At 40.0% G+C, this 19,550-nt stretch overlaps 1 protein-coding gene across 1 annotated transcript in view; it reads left to right on the top strand.

Moving 5' to 3' along the window:
• LOC128705785 (alpha-2-macroglobulin-like) overlaps window positions 1-19,550 on the top strand; it is a 177,135-nt gene that overhangs the window by 92,498 nt on the left and 65,087 nt on the right. The window contains exons 15-20 of the mRNA XM_070085794.1: window positions 1,887-1,913; window positions 2,729-2,751; window positions 3,876-4,154; window positions 12,731-12,882; window positions 14,221-14,433; window positions 14,804-15,205. Of these exons, the coding sequence (XP_069941895.1) occupies window positions 1,887-1,913; window positions 2,729-2,751; window positions 3,876-4,154; window positions 12,731-12,882; window positions 14,221-14,433; window positions 14,804-15,205 (1,096 nt within the window). The remainder of the gene's footprint in view (window positions 1-1,886; window positions 1,914-2,728; window positions 2,752-3,875; window positions 4,155-12,730; window positions 12,883-14,220; window positions 14,434-14,803; window positions 15,206-19,550) is intronic.

Genomic DNA, 19,550 nt, shown 5'->3' with positions numbered 1-19,550 from the left:
CATTTAATAACTCTCCTCTCCTATTTTTAACTGACAAATCCATTTGTTCTCTAGGCTTTCTTAACTTGTTAATCTCACTCCAAAACTTTTTCTTATTTTCAACAAAATTTGTTGATAACATCTCACCCACTCTCTCATTTGCTCTCTTTTTACATTGCTTCACCACATGTATATATATTATATTTAAATATATTAGGTATATATATATATATATATATATATATATATATATATATATATATATATATATATATATATATATATATATATGCAATAAGATCACAGTAAACAGGTGATTTCAGAATATGCAAAACAACCACTGTGAAAAAATAGAGAAATTCCAAGCGCATTCGTGACTACTCACATTATCAAGGAACAATGAAAGTAATGCATCAATGGAAGGCATATAAAGGGTCTAGCCCACACCTCACTATCACATCCCACAACAAAGCAACACCTGACGTGCGACTTATAAGAAAAGGGAACACTGCAGCAGGCCCGCTGGCCCAACTAGACAGGTCCTTCACACAACCCACCAACAAACTATTCTACCCAAGAATTAAGAATTTAAAAATTTATTATTTGTCCAATGTATTATTAAACTCTTCCCAAATCCTGTTGATGATAAATGGATCTAATTTATATAAACCAAAGGAAATATTCATATTATTGTCAAAACTGCTTTTTATGAAACAAGATTCAATTATATTCCTGTCGACCATGGACTTGCTTGATACTACTTTCTCAATTTTTTTAAAATCAATTGGATGGTTAAAATCTCTCACATGAACAAATAGAGCATTGGAATCTTGTCCAGTTCTAATGCTATATTTATGTTGTTTTAATCTTAGTTCGAGACTTTTACCAGTTTGACCGTAATAAACTTTATCGCAAATTTTACAAGGAATCTTATAGACATATCCGTCAGCATTTTGGGGGGAATTTTTTATCAAAAGTTTTTTTACTGTATCAAGATTTTTAAATACGTTTTAAAGACGTTTCTTGGGTATTTCAAATCATTACCTATTTCATAAATTTTAGATATTTCCTCAACTATGAACTCTGGACTACAAATACGTAAAGCTCTCAAAAACAGTGATAAGAAAACAGACAGTTTAACTCTATCTTGATGTGAAGAATAATAGTGAACATAGGAACAGTTATTTGTAGGTTTTCTGTAAATTTTAAATTTGAACTCATTATTACCCTTAATAATTAAAACATCTAGAAAAGGCAATGAGTTATTTTCTTCAAACTCAACAGTAAAGTTTATAGAATGGGCTAAGCTATTTAATTTGCCAAGGAAATGGTGTATATCTACATTCTTGGGCATAAGACACAAAATATCATCTATTCTTTCACAGTGGTTGTTTTGCATATATATATATATATATATATATATATATATATATATATATATATATATATATATATATATATATATATATATATATATATATATATATATATATATATATATATATATATATATATATATATATATATATATATATATATATATATATGACCGAAGAGCCAGTTGTGAGTGTGGGGGAAGTTCGTGAGGCAGTAGGTAAAATGAAAGGGGGTAAGGCAGCCGGGATTGATGGGATAAAGATAGAAATGTTAAAAGCAGGTGGGGATATAGTTTTGGAGTGGTTGGTGCAATTATTTAATAAATGTATGGAAGAGGGTAAGGTACCTAGGGATTGGCAGAGAGCATGCATAGTTCCTTTGTATAAAGGCAAAGGGGATAAAAGAGAGTGCAAAAATTATAGGGGGATAAGTCTGTTGAGTGTACCTGGTAAAGTGTATGGTAGAGTTATAATTGAAAGAATTAAGAGTAAGACGGAGAATAGGATAGCAGATGAACAAGGAGGCTTTAGGAAAGGTAGGGGGTGTGTGGACCAGGTGTTTACAGTGAAACATATAAGTGAACAGTATTTAGATAAGGCTAAAGAGGTCTTTGTGGCATTTATGGATTTGGAAAAGGCGTATGACAGGGTGGATAGGGGGGCAATGTGGCAGATGTTGCAAGTGTATGGTGTAGGAGGTAGGTTACTGAAAGCAGTGAAGAGTTTTTACGAGGATAGTGAGGCTCAAGTTAGAGTATGTAGGAAAGAGGGAAATTTTTTCCCAGTAAAAGTAGGCCTTAGACAAGGATGTGTGATGTCACCGTGGTTGTTTAATATATTTATAGATGGGGTTGTAAGAGAAGTAAATGCGAGGGTCTTGGCAAGAGGCGTGGAGTTAAAAGATAAAGAATCACACACAAAGTGGGAGTTGTCACAGCTGCTCTTTGCTGATGACACTGTGCTCTTGGGAGATTCTGAAGAGAAGTTGCAGAGATTGGTGGATGAATTTGGTAGGGTGTGCAAAAGAAGAAAATTAAAGGTGAATACAGGAAAGAGTAAGGTTATGAGGATAACAAAAAGATTAGGTGATGAAAGATTGAATATCAGATTGGAGGGAGAGAGTATGGAGGAGGTGAACGTATTCAGATATTTGGGAGTGGACGTGTCAGCGGATGGGTCTATGAAAGATGAGGTGAATCATAGAATTGATGAGGGAAAAAGAGTGAGTGGTGCACTTAGGAGTCTGTGGAGACAAAGAACTTTGTCCTTGGAGGCAAAGAGGGGAATGTATGAGAGTATAGTTTTACCAACACTCTTATATGGGTGTGAAGCGTGGGTGATGAATGTTGCAGCGAGGAGAAGGCTGGAGGCAGTGGAGATGTCATGTCTGAGGGCAATGTGTGGTGTGAATATAATGCAGAGAATTCGTAGTTTGGAAGTTAGGAGGAGGTGCGGGATTACCAAAACTGTTGTCCAGAGGGCTGAGGAAGGGTTGTTGAGGTGGTTCGGACATGTAGAGAGAATGGATCGAAACAGAATGACTTCAAGAGTGTATCAGTCTGTAGTGGAAGGAAGGCGGGGTAGGGGTCGGCCTAGGAAGGGTTGGAGGGAGGGGGTAAAGGAGGTTTTGTGTGCGAGGGGCTTGGACTTCCAGCAGGCATGCGTGAGCGTGTTTGATAGGAGTGAATGGAGACAAATGGTTTTTAATACTTGACGTGCTGTTGGAGTGTGAGCAAAGTAACATTTATGAAGGGATTCAGGGAAACCGGCAGGCCGGACTTGAGTCCTGGAGATGGGAAGTACAGTGCCTGCACTCTGAAGGAGGGGTGTTAATGTTGCAGTTTAAAAACTGTAGTGTAAAGCACCCTTCTGGCAAGACAGTGATGGAGTGAATGATGGTGAAAGTTTTTCTTTTTCGGGCCACCCTGCCTTGGTGGGAATCGGCCGGTGTGATAATAAAAATAAAATAATAATATTTATATATATATATATATATATATATATATATATTTATATTTATATATATATATATATATATATTTATATATATATTTATATATATATATATATAAATATATATTCTTTCATACGTTTAAAAATATACTTTTTTTAATTTTTGTTAATGTAAAAAATTTCTAATTTTGCACCAAAAGAATCTTAGAAAACTTACCTAACCTTATTATAACAAGAGCAATTTATTTTAGCTTAACCCAACTAAATATATTTTAGATTTGTTTACAGTAATTTAATACTAAACAAACACAGTGAAATATATTTTTTTCGTTAGGTTCAGAATGATTTTGGCGAAATTATTGAATACACAAATTTTCACTTGTCCTATATGGCAAGATGAGCGTTGCTATTTAAGCCAAGATCGCAAGTTCTGCCTATTCGGCACGACATATATATATACATATATATATATATATATATATATATATATATATATATATATATATATATATATATATATATATATATATATATATATATATATAAAGAAACTTAATATCTTTCAACCACAGGGAGGAATTGAGTCAAGCAACTCTACTGTACCTCTGACCGCGTATGTGATGATCGCAATGCTTGAGGCTAATGATGATTCATGTAGCCCGTCTGTCATTCAGGCTTCTCAGTGTCTACATGCTGACACCACTCAGTACCCTTATACCTTGGCGCTGAAGGCCTATGCTTTCGCTCTGGCTGAGCTTCCGGAGGCCGAAACCGTTCTCCAACAGTTGCTGAAGCTGGCCATTGTGGCTAAGAACTCCACCCACTGGGAGCTGCCTGAGGGTCCAGGTATGCTGGGGTAAAAAATATGCTGAAGTTGAAACATAATTTATATTGCTAATGAACTGAAATACAAAAATTAGAGAAAAGCAAAAATGGAAGCTGTACATATGTTTGAAGTCTGTTTGAATAACCATTTTTTCTCATTAAAATGTTAAATGACAGATATTATGTAACTGCCCTAAGCTGTCTGGGAATTACCAAAACCATGGCTTGCTGTAGTGTCTTGGAATCTCAGGTTAAAGTGTTGAAGAAGGAGGTTCTATTGCTTCAGGAGGAAAATAGGAGGCTGAAGCTCACCTAGGTGGGTTTGGGAGTGTGAGATGGTTGGTGCTGGTAAGGAGGAACATGATACCAGAAGTGAGTTAAAGAGTTGAAGTAGCTTTAAGTGGCAAGTGGTTCACAGTTCAGGAAGAAGGAAGAATAGGAAGGTTAATAGAGAAGATGTGAAGGTATGAAATCGATTCTCTGTTCTCCAGGACGAGTGTACTTCGGTGGATAGTGGGGTTAAAGGTACCACTGAGTCCCCTACTAATCAAGGTAAGACGATTCTAATTGTGGGAGATTCTCAGGTAAGACATATGGACCGTGTTTATTGTAGCAGAGAGAGGAAGGTCAGACACAGGGTGTCTCCCAGGAACTGGTGTTGGTCATGCAGTGAACAGGTTGGATAACATTATATCAAGTAATGTTAACAAGCCCATTATCTGTCTTAGTGCTAGTGGAAATGACATCAGGAAGGGCAGGAGACAGGAGCTGCTGGATAAGTGCAGGTAAGCAATAGAAGTAGTCAGGTCTGAGGGAGAGATGCCAGTCATATGTAGCATCTTGCCTAGAAGAGGAGTGAGCAATGAATAGATGTCTAGGGCAATTGGTACAAATTGCTGGTGAGACAGGAGCTGCAAGGAACTTGCAGTCCCATTGATTGACAACTCGGACAAATTCTTTGGCAAACATGATATGTATTCAAGGGATGGGGTTCATCTCTCTGGGGTTGGAGTGGCTGCATTAGCTAATTCAATTGAGGGGGTCATTGATGATTTGTCTAGGAATTTAAACTGAGAGATTATAGAGGAATGGGTGTTTGTGGGAAGCAATCAGGCTGCAGTACTTGGGTAGAAAACAGCAGATATTACAAGGATATCCCAGGGATATGCTTAAAAGACAATATTCAAAATAAAGTTGTTAGTAAAGGCAAAGCAATTACTCAGCAAAACAAAGAGAGATACGTAGTAAAGGGCAGTGAGTGACTAGCTCCCTTAAGGTTTACTATACAAATAGTATAGATGAGATAAGATTATTTGCAAGTGTAGGTAATATAGATATTATTGCTGTAAAAGAAATCTGGTTCAACTTGAAAGACAGAGAATTACCTTCTGAATGCAACATACAGGCTTATAAACTATTCCACACTGATAGGCTCAACAGGAAGGGTGGTGGAGTGGTCATGAATGTCAGAGATAATTTAAACAGTTGTTTTAAACAAGATATAAGATTAGAATCATCGAACACAGAATCTGTTTGGCTACAGTTTCTCGAAGGTCGCGAAAAGTAAATTTTGGGTGTGATAGGGAGTGCTATGGAACGAATTTCATAAGACTTCTAGATATGAAAATGTTGTGTAATGGGACCTTTAAACCTTAGACAAACTGATTGGAGCAATGCGGCAGGAAATCTTGAGTCTAGTGAATTTTATGATACGGTTCAGGATTGCTTTTCAAAACAGTTTGCGACAGAACCAACTAGAGGAAACAACCTGCTTGACTTGGTTCTTGCCAACAAAGAATCACTGGTTAATAATCTCGCGGTTAATGATGAGCTTGGGGAAAGTGATCACAAATCACTTAGTGTCAATTTATCATGGAATTACCCAGATAACTGCAAATCAACTCTCTGTCCCAGATTTATACTTGACCGAATTCTTGGGACTGAGAAATTACCTGGGTGGGTTAAATTGGGATGACCTGACTGTGGGTCAGGTAGCTAGTGTTGTTTGCCAATATGACGTGTTTCAAAGCATAGTGCCATCTGCCCAACCAACTTTTGTTCCGAGTAGGGAAATTAGATCTAACAATAACGATCCTAAATGGATAAACAATAGATTAAAACATCTCATTGGTCAAAAGAAAGGCACATATAGGCGAATAAAAAAAGGGGATGCGAAGTTAAGAAATCAATATATTCAATTAGATATAGAATATAAACAAAGAAATAAGAAAAACAAAAAGAGAGTATGAGGCTAAAGTCATAAGGGATTCTTTCAGGTATACAGAAGTAAGATTAGGGACAAGACTGGCCCACTTAAGACTAACACAGGTCAGATCACTGACAGTGGTAAGGAAATGTGTGAACTTTTCAATACCTATTTCTGAATTTTTACTCAGGAAGATACCAGCGAAATTCCAGAAATTAAAATTTATGTAGAACAGAATGATAATAAACTATGCAGTATTGAGGTAACACGTGACATTGTCCACGGACAAATAGAGAAATTAAAATCTAAAAAAACCCAAGACCCAGATGAACTGTTTGCAAGGGTTTTAATTAAAGGAATGTTAAGAGGAACTTAGCATACCTTTGGCTAATTTTTCAATATATCACTACAAACTGGCATAGTGCCAGACAAGTTGAAAATGACAAATGTAATACCTATTTACAAGGCAGGTGACAGGTCCTTAGCTTCGAACTATAGACCAAAACTCCTTACCTCCATACTTGGGAATTTTATGGGATCAGTAATTGCCAAAGCGATTCGCAGCTATTTTGAAAGGCATAAATTGATAAATGAATCTCAGCACGGTTTTACAAAGGGGCGTTCTTGTCTTGCATATTTACTGACTTTCTTCTCTAAGGTGTTAGAGGAGGTAGATCATGGTATTGATTATGATATTGTGTATATGGACTTCAGTAAGGCTTTCGACAGAGTTCCACATCAGAGGCTATTGAGGAAACTTAAAGCACACGGATTAGGAGAATTTTTTTTTCCTGGGTAGAGGCATTGTTGACAATACCCTCGACATGGCAGAGCTCCTCGCACTAGCACGCACTGAGTGTATTATTGTGGGTGGAGATTTCAACGCACATCACCCAATGCTGCACTCTCACTCAGCAACCAATGCTGCTGGCAGACACATAGCAATGCTCCTACACGATATTCCAGAGGTAAAGTTGCTAAACAATGGAGACCCCACACACCTGTTGGGTGGCTCCCTCGACCTTACCTTCGGGTCAAGACAACTCGCAGCAGGAGCCACATAGGAAACTCATCCTCACCTTGTCAGTGACCACTTTGCAGTGATCACCACCTTCAACATCAACAGGCCTCCCACAGTTGTGCTGCCTCCTAGATGGGACGTAAAGAGGGCCAACTGGAAGGTGTTGCAGGATTATCTTCATGACTGGTGGTCCACATACTCTCTATCTGAAGACTGTGATACGGCTGAACTGGAGCTAATCACTGTTCTCATCCAGGCAGCAGAGTGTGCAATTCCAAAGAAGTCCGCAGGACGCACTCACAAAAGAGACTGGTGGCTCTACAACGACGAGGTGCGGGAGCAGAACCACCGCATCAACTCTTTTAGGAAGCTATACAGGCGTAACCCTACGGCAGAGAACAGGAATACTCTGAGAGCCATTGTGCAGCATGCCCGCAGTCTCTCTCAGAGTAAAAACTGAAAAATGGCTGGAGTGGTGCTCAACATTCGGGCATCACACAACCTTATCTGAGATATGGGGCAAGCTCAACATAGCAACTGGCAAGAGCAAGCCGAGGCCACCAGCACACCCGAACCCATCCCAGGAAGCTGAGAAACTAGTGGAACTTTTCACTTCCAGGGGAGCCTCCACTTAGCTCCCACAGGACATCCGGAATATACAGACGGATCTTCTGCCACAGCGCCAGCTAACGATACAAGCTGCATGTGAGTCGGAAGATGTGACTGATGAAGACCTCACGGACTTGGAACTCCTACGTGCCATTAAGAACACAGGTGACACTGCCCCGGGCATCGATGGTGTTACGTACTCCATGATTGCACGGGCTGGGCAGAGTGGATGGGAGGCCATACTTGACGTCATTAACAAGTCGTGGAGGGCTGGGACACTCCCAGCAGCTTGGAAGAAAGCTACCATCGTACCAATTCCAAAGCCCAAGGACCCAGGCAGTATGAGACCCATATCTCTGACCAGCTGCTTAGCCAAGACTGCTGAGAGAATGGTGTTAAACCGCCTCCTATGGAAACTTGGACCCTCTCATCATCACATATTTGGCTTCACCAAAAAAGTGAGTACAGCTGCTGATAGTAACAAAAAACCTAGTATCGTCGTCTACCTCGACCTTGAGAAGGCATTTGAGCTAGCCAGCCCCACAGCAATTCTAGCAATACTAGCTTGGAAGGGAATCAAAGGACGCCTCCTGGCCTGGATAGAGTCCTACCTTAAGGGCAAGCAGGCCTGTGTCAGCTTTCAGGGACATCACTCTTCCTTTAAAACCCTGGAAAACGGCACGCCACAAGGAGGTGTGCTCAGTCCTACCCTGTTTAACATCCTTATGCAGGAATTTGTGAGCCTTCCCTTTCATAGTGGTACACAGCTCCTCAGCTATTGCACTCATAGTGAATGGGAAAGGCAATTTAGAGCGACAGGCTCAGAGAGCTTTGGACCTAATTACACAGTCTTGCAAGGAACTAGGCCTCAAGATCTCGGCCGAGAAATCTCTTGCAATGATGTTCAAGGGGCCAGATCCTGTGAATAGATTACATACTCAGGATATAGAACTTGAGTGGACAGGCTCCTACCTGTACTTGGGAATCTACATTGATAAAAAGCTGACCTTTCAGAAACAGGCCGAGTATGTCAGAACCCGTGCTCTACTCAGACTCAACGCCATGAGAGCCATGACGAGGCACCGTGCAGGGGCAAGCAAAGATGTACTTCGCTTGTACTATATACAAGCTATAAGCTCGCTCATTGACTACGGTGCACCGGCGTTAGCTCATCTCTTCCCGCAGAGCAGGCAAAGGGTGGAGGTCGTACAAAACCAGGAGATAAGAACTATGCTTGGGGCCCTCATCTGGACCAACACAGTATGTCTTAGATCTGAGGCCCGGCTTCCTTCCTTGGCTGACAGAGTAAGATACAACGCCTGCAAAGTAGCCACGATTCTGCACCAGCAGCAAGGTACCCCACTAAGGAGACGGATATTGACAACCATGACACAAGATACCACACTCTTCACGGACTACTCCTGGATTCGTTCGTTTTGTGCTGCTGGGCGGAAGCTGCTGCCTATACAACTACTCCTTGAGAAGAGTTGTGACCTTCCTGTTGCTGAGTACCATCCACCACCTCCCTGGCGCCCAGATCCAGCCGATGTTTGCATCATGCAGCTACCCATCTCTAAGCATCTCTGCAGTCAAGACACCCTCAGCAATCATGCTGAGACAAGCATGGAACATGTGCAGTGTATTTCAGAGACGGTTCTGTCGACCCTGACAGGAAAAGAGCAGCAGATGGACTGTACCACAATGGTCACACACAAGGCTGGCGACTCCCTGACCACTGCACGATCCTTCAAGCTGAGCTGGTGGCGATTCAGCAGGCATTGTCACATGCCCTACGACATCGACTCCGACCTGTCATACATGTTGATTCCAACTCTGCAATCAATGCCCTCTCCCATCCTCAACCACAGGACAATGTTCACCTCATCACATCGATCCTGAGCATAATGACAGCCTTAGAAGTTCAGGGTAACAGATCGACATTGAACTGGATCTCCAGCCATGCTGGCATCCGGGGAAATGAGGCAGCAGATGATGCAGCTAAGGCAGCAACAGACTATCCACATGTTGGGATTACTGTCCACATCAGCCTACGACAGACAAAACTGGTGGCTGCCAGAGCCATGAAAATTATGGGGGAGGTCTTAGGTGATACCCCATCTCAACAGTGGTACCGAGCAGCTACTCAGGAAGAACCCTCTCCATATGATAGAAGCTGGTCCAGAGCGCAGTGTACCGCCATCCATCGGCTTCGTTTGGGCTTTCCCACAGCCAAGATGATGGTAGACAATGCTGAGGAGATGTGCCAGTACTGTCAGCATGTTGTCCAGCGGCCCCTAACACACTATCTTCTGGAGTGCGATGTTACTGAGACACTCTGCAGGCAACTAGGAGTGATATTCCCTCCCGAAGAGGACCCAGAGATGACTGCGGCCACACTAGTGTACCATGAAGTCAACGAATCAGACAAGCTGTTACCCGTGATAACGACATGTTGTTGAGAAATGGCATTACCAGCTAAGTTTAAAGAGTTTGTACGTAACTTAGAAAGACAGCTCATCGCCTGCACAGCCGCAACTGCAGACGATGTCTTGAGAAGCTGTCGAAGTCATCTCTCAACGGGCTGTAAAGATTTATAATTTGTAAGATTATAAATTACCCCTAGGGAGTGTTATGTCAGCATATTTCATTCACTGATTGCTGACAAACTTACTTGTGTGGACTCAAAAGTCCGCCCCTTACTGCCGACTATAGGTTGATTACAAACTCCTTGTGACTCAAGAACTGCGCAGTCCCCCGTACTACAAGAAATTCATAACCTACCTTGCTCTTGTAGCGTGAGCTATGGTGTTCTTCACACCTTCGACAGATATCGGTGACTTGATAGAAGCTGAAGTGTCCTTGGATGTCCACGTCTTCCATAGTCTAGGAAAACTCACACTGGTACACTATGTTCCACAAGATTTGTCTTTATTGTTCACAATCTTATCACTAAAGAAGCTGATCACACTTCTCTTAAGTGTTTATTGTGTTTTATGAGACACTTTGTTCACACTAATGCACAGATCGTTCTTTGTTGGTTATCCTGGCGTCAATGTCACTCTCAGTAGAGTCAAAAGTAATCTGAAGACGCCACAGCGCCCCACGCCATTACTCCCCTAGCACAAAGAAAAAGCTGACCTAGTACTTTTGCTTCCTTGCCACTTCCTCGATGAAGTAAAGCAGAATGTTTGATTCTTGCTGTCTTAAGCATAGACAACAATGTCCACTATCTTTACTATGGTAATAAAGAGGGAGCAGGATTTTCCTTAATTGTCCTGCTAAAGTAAGAGATGTACTGTCTCTTATTAAACTACACTTTGCAACACTGCAAGGAGCGTTGGTCGAAGCGACCACGTCCCATACTCATACTGCATCTGCTATCAATTACTCGCTGTAGCAGTAAACAAGACATTTGCCCCTTCTGAGAGGGCTGGGCCCCTCAGGGCTGAAAGGGCTGAAAGGGGCTGAAGGGGCTGATACCCCCCTCTTGGAGAAATTTTCTCCACACATGTCCTTCTCCTCGCTAGTGTCTATAGTTAGGAGTATATATGGTGTTGTCACTTATGAAGTGTACCAGTTTAACTGACCAGAAGAGTGCTTGAGCAGCATATGTCGCATCATTGTAGAAACCTTTCTCCCTCGAGAGCCAGAGACGGGTCATCAAAAGATTGAGACCCGTGCCAGGACTACGGTCTTGGCGAACATTATACATACATACACTTCTCGTTAGTGTGACTTTGTAAATAGTCCAAGTCGGACCGAAACGTCGTCGTAAGTTCCTTTCTTCTATGTGCGGGTTATTTATGTATAGGTTGGATAAATGCATGAGTGGGTGTGGGTGGGTGTGAGTTGGCCCTGACTTGCTTGTGCTATTAGGTTAGCTGCCGTGCTCCTCCCTTAAGTGAATGTAGCTTACCTGACTAGGTTAAGGCATTGGCTTAAGCAGGTGGGAGAATTGGACCTGCATCGCATTGACCAGCAGGCCTGCTGCAGCTCTATACATCACTAGTAAGGCCTCATTTAGATTTTGCCGCTCAGTTTTGGTTTCCTTACTACAGGATGGTTATAGACTCATTGGAGAACATACAAAGAAGAATGACTTAAATGATTTACTGTATAAGGAATCTCCCATATGAAATTAGATTTTGAGCTTATATTCTCCACTCTCTGGAGAGATGTAGAACGAGGGGAGATGTAATCGAAGTATATAAGTGGAGGTTGGGCATAAATAAAGGTGCTATTAATAAAGTGCTGAAGGTGTCGAACCAAGTAAGAACCAGAAATAATGGTTGTAAGTTGGATAAATTTAGATTTAGAAAGAACATAGGTAAGTACTACTGGTTTTCGAACGGAATTGTGGATGCGTGGAACAATATTCCGAGTAGGGTTATCGAAGCTAGGATGCTCGGTAGCTTCAGAAAGAGACTGGACGAATATATGAGTGGGAGGGGCTGGGTTTGATTAGTGTCATTGGACACGGGAGTAAATTCTTAAGTAGCTTTTTGTAGAGATCATTTTGATAAGTACCTGCCTTGTATGGGCCAGTAGGCCTTACGCAGTGTACCTCCATTCTTATATTCCTATGTTATGTTAACATTTACGACTCATGCTATTTACTAATTTCTCATATTTTCTAAGCTATGTGAATTTCGCTTTATTACATTTTCATTCCACATTTAAGTTTTAAAATTCTCATTTCAATTTAGGTACCTAATAATAAAGACTTTGTCAAATTCGGTATACAAAACATCTTATTACCAGGAAAATCTAATGCAGTGGCAGTGGAGACAGCTGGTTACGCTATCATGGCTATGATGACACTGGACTCTGTCAAGTATCGGGATCAAGCAAGGAAGGTTGTTAAATGGATAACAGCCCAAAGAAACGGACAAGGAGGATTCTATTCCACACAGGTAACATAACAATTATTTACGTTCTCCTACTGTTATTTGCACCAACTATTTCATTCTTCTTTGTTAGGTGTTCTTCGATAATCTTTCATTTTTGTATTAAGGTGTAAAAACTTTATATCAGCTGAGTCTAGTCTCTCTTCAAGAATCTCTCTCAATATTGAAGAATAGTATGGCCAACAAATGGTAAAAAGGCATATAGCAAAAGGAGACCTTTAATGGTGCTAGATTTCACAAAAATGAAACCTTTTTAAGATCAAAGAAAATAACTGAAAATCTAAATAAAGTGCCGATAAATGTGGGAGTCAGGTGCTGGGCCGAAGTAGGTGACGTGATGCAATTCCTTTGTTAAATACAACTGTTTAGCATGATCTGCTGGCACTAGTTGGCTACTCTCACCTGCGACGTCTCCTCCACCTGCATCACTTCTGCTCTATATAAAAAATATGAAGAAAAAAAGACAAATATTCAGTGTAATTAATGGGATCCTTTATTACCAATGCTTCTCTCACACGTGAAGCTTTATCAGGTCACAAACATCTACTTGGGGAGTGGAAATAAATGGTATAAAATACCGACACAGTGGAAATATAAACACATATGCAGTTTAGTGTGATCCTTTATTGACAACGTTTACCCTACACAGTGGACTTTTTCAAGTCACAAACAGATCTACCTGGGGTAGATACTCGCGTACCTTCCACCCCAGGTAGACCTGTTTGTGTCTTGAAAAAGCCCACTGTGTGGGCGAAACGTTGTCAATAAAGGATCACATTAAACTGCATATGTGTTTATATTTCTACCTGGGGAGTGAAGACCTGTGTACAAAGAGGCAACGTAGTGCTACGTATAAGTCACGTGCAGTGTTCCTCCATATAATAGCCAGTTGTAAGAGGTTCTGCTACAACTTTCAATAAATTGACCCTACTAATTTGAGACGATAATTTCCTGAGTTGAGAAGCGTATTAAAATAATGAAGCATTATGAATATTATTAGGTGTTTTAAGTAGAGCCAGATATCCTAATTTTCTGGATAAAAAAAGTATTAACATAATATGTCAAAATGATGCTTAATATCCTCTTAGTAATAAGTTTATTATAGATGTCCTTAGAAGTTCTTAAGTCAAGACAGATATCTTAATGTTCATGTGAAAAAATACTAAGTAACGTATGTCAAAAATGATCCGTAATATCCACTGAGTGATAACCAATATTGTGTCTGAATACATTAACTGAAAATGTTATATTTCATTACTTGTACGAAAAATGTTATTTATATGATCTGTTACTTTTATAAATTATGCGCTAAAGCGTTGCACTTTTCTCTTGTCTGGAGAACAGGACACAGTGGTAGCACTGCAGGCTCTAGCACTGTATGCTACGTACACTTACCAGGGACCTTTGTACGTTGTAGCATCAGTGGAAGGTACTGACTTCTCCCACAGCTTCAATGTCACTGAAGACAACAGACTTCTACAACAGCTCGTAAAACTGCCAGTACTTCCTACCGCCGTCTCTGTCACACTGCAAGGACAAGGATGTGCTGTTCTGCAGGTAACATTAAACTTGAAATATGAGTCAATCAGTTTATATAAGACATGTGGAATATTAGGATTTTTTTTAAGGAAACGTTTCACCAAAAATTGTCTCTTTTGTCCTCATGACCGAAGAAGCCATGAGTGAAGAAACGTTTTAATACTACACGTCATATTTTCGATTTATCGTTATTTTATATCAGGACATGACCATCAGTTGATCATTTAGAGAACTTGACTTTAGGTGTTAAGTTTCACCCTGTGTACTAGAAGTGTGTCATGGAATTATTCACTTTTCGTGTATATTGCTGGGGAATAGTGATAATGTGTATTATCAAGCTGAGAGTACATTAACCTGAATGAAAATCAATAAATATTGTTTCTTCCAGGCTGTTCTTCGGTACAATATTCCCGAGGCTGAAGCAAGTGATGCCTTTGATATGACTGTCAACACCATCACAGTCCCGGACAACAAGTGTGTTACTAAACGTATCACTGCCTGTGCTTCCTATATACTCCCAGATGGCAAGTCTAACATGGTAGTTATCGAAGTAGATCTCATTTCCGGTTACATTCCCGAGAAAGAAGATCTTATGAAGCTTGTAAAGGATGATCTTAATATAAAGAGATATGAAGTTGATGGTAGCAAGATCACCTTCTACATTGAAGAATTAACTGCAAAGGACACCTGTGTAAACTTCCGTGTGATAAGGGACATTGATGTGGAGAATGTCAAGCCTGGGACAGTCCGCATCTATGACTACTATAAACCAGAATTCCAGATTTCTAAGGTGAGTAACTTCCTCCATGATATCTTTAAGATGCAGCCACAGCGTGCTGGGACCATTGTTATGGAATGTCTACTTCAACGACCTTCTTCATCTCATCCCAGAATCACATGCATATGCAGACGACTGTACACTGACATTCACTTATCCAAGAGAAGAAATGCAAGCTGCTCTAAGCTACATCAATCACCAGCTAAGAGCTATACCAGCTTTGGGAAATAGATGGCAAGTAACATTTGCACCTGAGAAAACGCAAATGATGATCGTCTCTAGGCACCATGATGGTAATGCTGGTGCAGTAGTAAGGATGAATGGGAGGGTGTTGGCACCAGGAGAAGAAGCTGATATCCTTCGGGTGAAATTTGACTCCAAACTAACCATGAAGGCAGCCAGGAAGCTTACAGCACTTCGCCGTATCTCGCATTTGCTTGACAGTAGGGGTTGCAAGATTCTATACGAGGCACAAGTACGCTCACACCTTGAGCATGCTCCACTTTCTTGGTTTCCCTGTCCCCCCTCTCATCTGCAACTGCTTGACAGAGTAGAGAACAGAGCAAGACGTCTCATCTCTCGCCTGGACCCATCCTGGATAGATCTGTCATTTCAGCAGAGCCTTCAACACAGGAGGGATGTGGGTGGCCTTACTGTTATGTACAAGGCCAATATTGTCAAAGTACCACACTTGGATCCACTTCCAGGACAGCGTGAAAGAAGGTTTTATGCCACAAGACGGGCAGAAAGCAGCAACTTCACTCTGGCTGTACCCTTCTCCAGAACATCACTCCATCTGAGATCATATGTACCCAGGATGACTCGAGTATGGAACACATTCGTACAGCATAATGATGTCAACGAGATAAACTCTCAAGTAAGGCTGATGCATGCAGGGGATGAGATGAAAAGCAGTAAGCCTTCTCCCTGAAAGCTGGCTGTCTTGGATCAAAGTCTAGTGCAAGCTGGACTCCAAGGTATTGGTCCAGTGTGGTGAGTTTGGTATAGCACTGCGTACCTTGTTCCATGGTTCGTAGGTTCGAGTCTCCTTCAGCCAGAGATCAGTGCTTGTGTATATTTCGCCTGCTCTTCCGAATTCCTTGCATATATATATATATATATATATATATATAGATATATATATATATATCTATATATATATACGTATATATGTCGTGCCGAATATGTAAAACTGGTCAATTAGCAAGAACTCATTTAAAATTAAGTCCTTTCGAAAATTTTCTCTTATATGTTTAAAGATATTTTTTTTTCATTAACGTTAATGTAAAAATTTTTAATTTTGCACCAAAAGAATCTTAAAAAACTTACCTAACCTTATTATAACAAGAGCAATTTATTTTAGCCTAACCCAACTATATATTTTTTTAGATTTGTTTTCAGTAATTTAATACTAAACAAACACAATCAAATATATTTTTTTCGTTAGGTTCAGAATGATTTTGGCGAAATTATTGCATACACAAATTATCACTTGTCCTATATGGCAAGATGAGCGTTGCTATTTAAGCCAAGATCGCAAGTTCTGCCTATTCGGCACGACATATATATATATATATATATATATATATATATATATATATCTATATATATATATATATATATATATATATATATATATATATATACATATATATATATATATATATATATATATATATATATATATATATATATATATATATATATATATATATACATATATATATATATATATATATATATATATATATATATATATATATATATATATATACATATATATATATATATATATACATATATTTATATATAGATATATTTATATATATATATATATATATATATATATATATATATATATATATATATATATATACACAAATAACCCGCACATAACAGAGAGAAGCTTACGACGACGTTTCGGTCCGACTTGGATCATTGACAAAGTCACGGTATTGTGCCTTTTTTTTGTTATATATATATATATATATATATATATATATATATATATATATATATATATATATATATATATATATATATATATATATATATATATATATATATATATATATATATATATATATATATATATATATATATATATATATATATATATATATATATATATGTCGTGCCGAATATGTAAAACTGGTCAATTAGCAAGAACTCATTTAAAATTAAGTCCTTCCTAAAATTATCTCTTATACGTTTAAAGATATATTCTTTTCATTAGCGTTAATGTAATTTTTTTTAATTTTGCTCCAAATGTATCTTAGAAAACTTATCTAACCTTATTATAACAAGAACAATTTATTTTAGCCTAACCCAACTAAATATATTTTAGATTTGTTTACAATAATTTAATACTAAACAAACACAGTGAAATATATTTTTTTCGTTAGGATTACCTGGAGTTTACCTGGAGAGAGTTCCGGGGGTCAACGCTCCCGCGGCCCGGTCTGTGACCAGGCCTCCTTAGGTCAGTGTCCCAGGATGCGACCCACACCAGTCGACTAACACCCAGGTACCCATTTTACTGATGGGGAACATAGACAACAGGTTGAAAGAAACACGTCCAATGTTTCTACTCTGGCTGGGAATCGAACCCAGGCCCTCGCCGTGTGAAGCGAGAGCGTTAATACACAAATTTTAGCTTGTCCTATATGGTAAGATAAGCGTTGCTATTTAAGCCAAGATCGCAAGTTCTGCCTATTCGGCACGACATATGTATATATATATATATATATATATATATATATATATATATATATATATATATATATATATATATATATATATATATATATATATATATATATATATATATATATTTATATATATGCACCTCTGCCAGAGAGAGGCTGTGGGCATCCTGCTCTGTGTTTTTTGCACAATATCGTCCAATCAAGAACACCTACCAGGATTATCATCAACAGGCTGGTGTGTGAATATCTGCTGCTCGTGTTGGAAAGGGCCAGAAGACTCTGCATTTCGTCTCTTCCTTCAGAATCAAGAAAAGTGCTGTGTATGTGAATTCAGTGAGGGAACATAACGGTCAACATGGGTAGGAGAGGTCGGTGAGGGGTGGCCTCATGGAGGAGGAGGAGGCGGAGGTTGAGGGGTAAAACTGTGTCCCCCCTTCCCCAAACAGGCGCGCATACACCGTGTGCTCGTGTTACAACAATGGAGTGTTTGTTCACAGTGTGTACAGTGTATGTAGTATATAGTGTATAGTGCGTAGTATGTGCATGGTATGCGCATAGCATGTGTAGTGTATAGCGGTGTGTCGTTTACAGTGGGGGCTGTGCACAGAACATAGTGGTGTATAGTAACAGGTGCACAGAGCATTGTGGTATATAGTGACTTGTCCTGGGAGGGAGTGAGTGCCCTACTCCGCCTCATCACACATCTTCCACTCCTCCCTTTCCTCCACCGCCCACCACAAGGACGGGAGACCTTTCTACCCCCCCCCCCCCACCACCACCATGAACCACATGGGGTTCATGGACTTACCACACAGTTTGAGGTATGGCAAATGATGAAGCCAGCCAGCCACAAAGCCAGGGAAACAGTGCACCCAACGATGAAAGAAGAGGCACATGTCAGGTGTGTGGAGAGTTTCGAGCACGCAACAGGGATGGCCGCATTCGTGCACACAATGGGTGTGCGGGATCACATATGCCCCCAGCAGAGAGCAGCTCACAGCCTCCACAGGCAGATGACAATTACAATGGCAACCTCCTCACTTGTGATAACCTTCTGTTGGCATTCAAATCCACTGCTAGCAGTACACTATCCCACATCCCTAAAGCAACTCGCCCATATGCAGCAGGGAAATTCACAGACCTTCTTAAGCAGGTGAATGGAGGTTCCACCAACTTAGAAGCCTGAGGCACCATCCAAGCATAGCACAACCTACTCCTGTTCGGCAGTGTCTGTCTTGCAGTTCCTGAGAGACGAGGCAAACTGCTAACCACGTCAGTTACCAAGGCAGTGCACAACTACCCAAGAATGGATAATTGTGTCCCTCTGCCCCATCATCGCAAGAATCACAGAGGTAGACCCAAGAAAAGTCCCACTGAAAACGAGAAAATCTGTGCATAGGTCAGCAAAAAATCGAAGGTAACACAGTGGGAGCAATCCAAATAATTACAAGTGATGACACTGTAGCCCCCAAAGATGAGACCACGGCCCAAGCACTAAGAGACAAGCCTCCAACCAGGGATGCCATAGCCATAAACAACAACCCTGAGGAAGACCCCATCACTGAATAATTAATTTTGCCAGAATCGGAAGTCTATAAGGCGATTGTGTCATTTCCAGCAGGATCTGCAGGAGATTACACTGGAATTCG

This window comes from Cherax quadricarinatus, chromosome 1 (assembly GCF_038502225.1).
Source record: "Cherax quadricarinatus isolate ZL_2023a chromosome 1, ASM3850222v1, whole genome shotgun sequence".
Classification (NCBI taxonomy): Eukaryota; Metazoa; Arthropoda; class Malacostraca; order Decapoda; family Parastacidae; genus Cherax; species Cherax quadricarinatus.
Note: the sequence above shows the minus strand (reverse complement) of the source record. Positions and strands in the feature narration are given on the sequence as shown.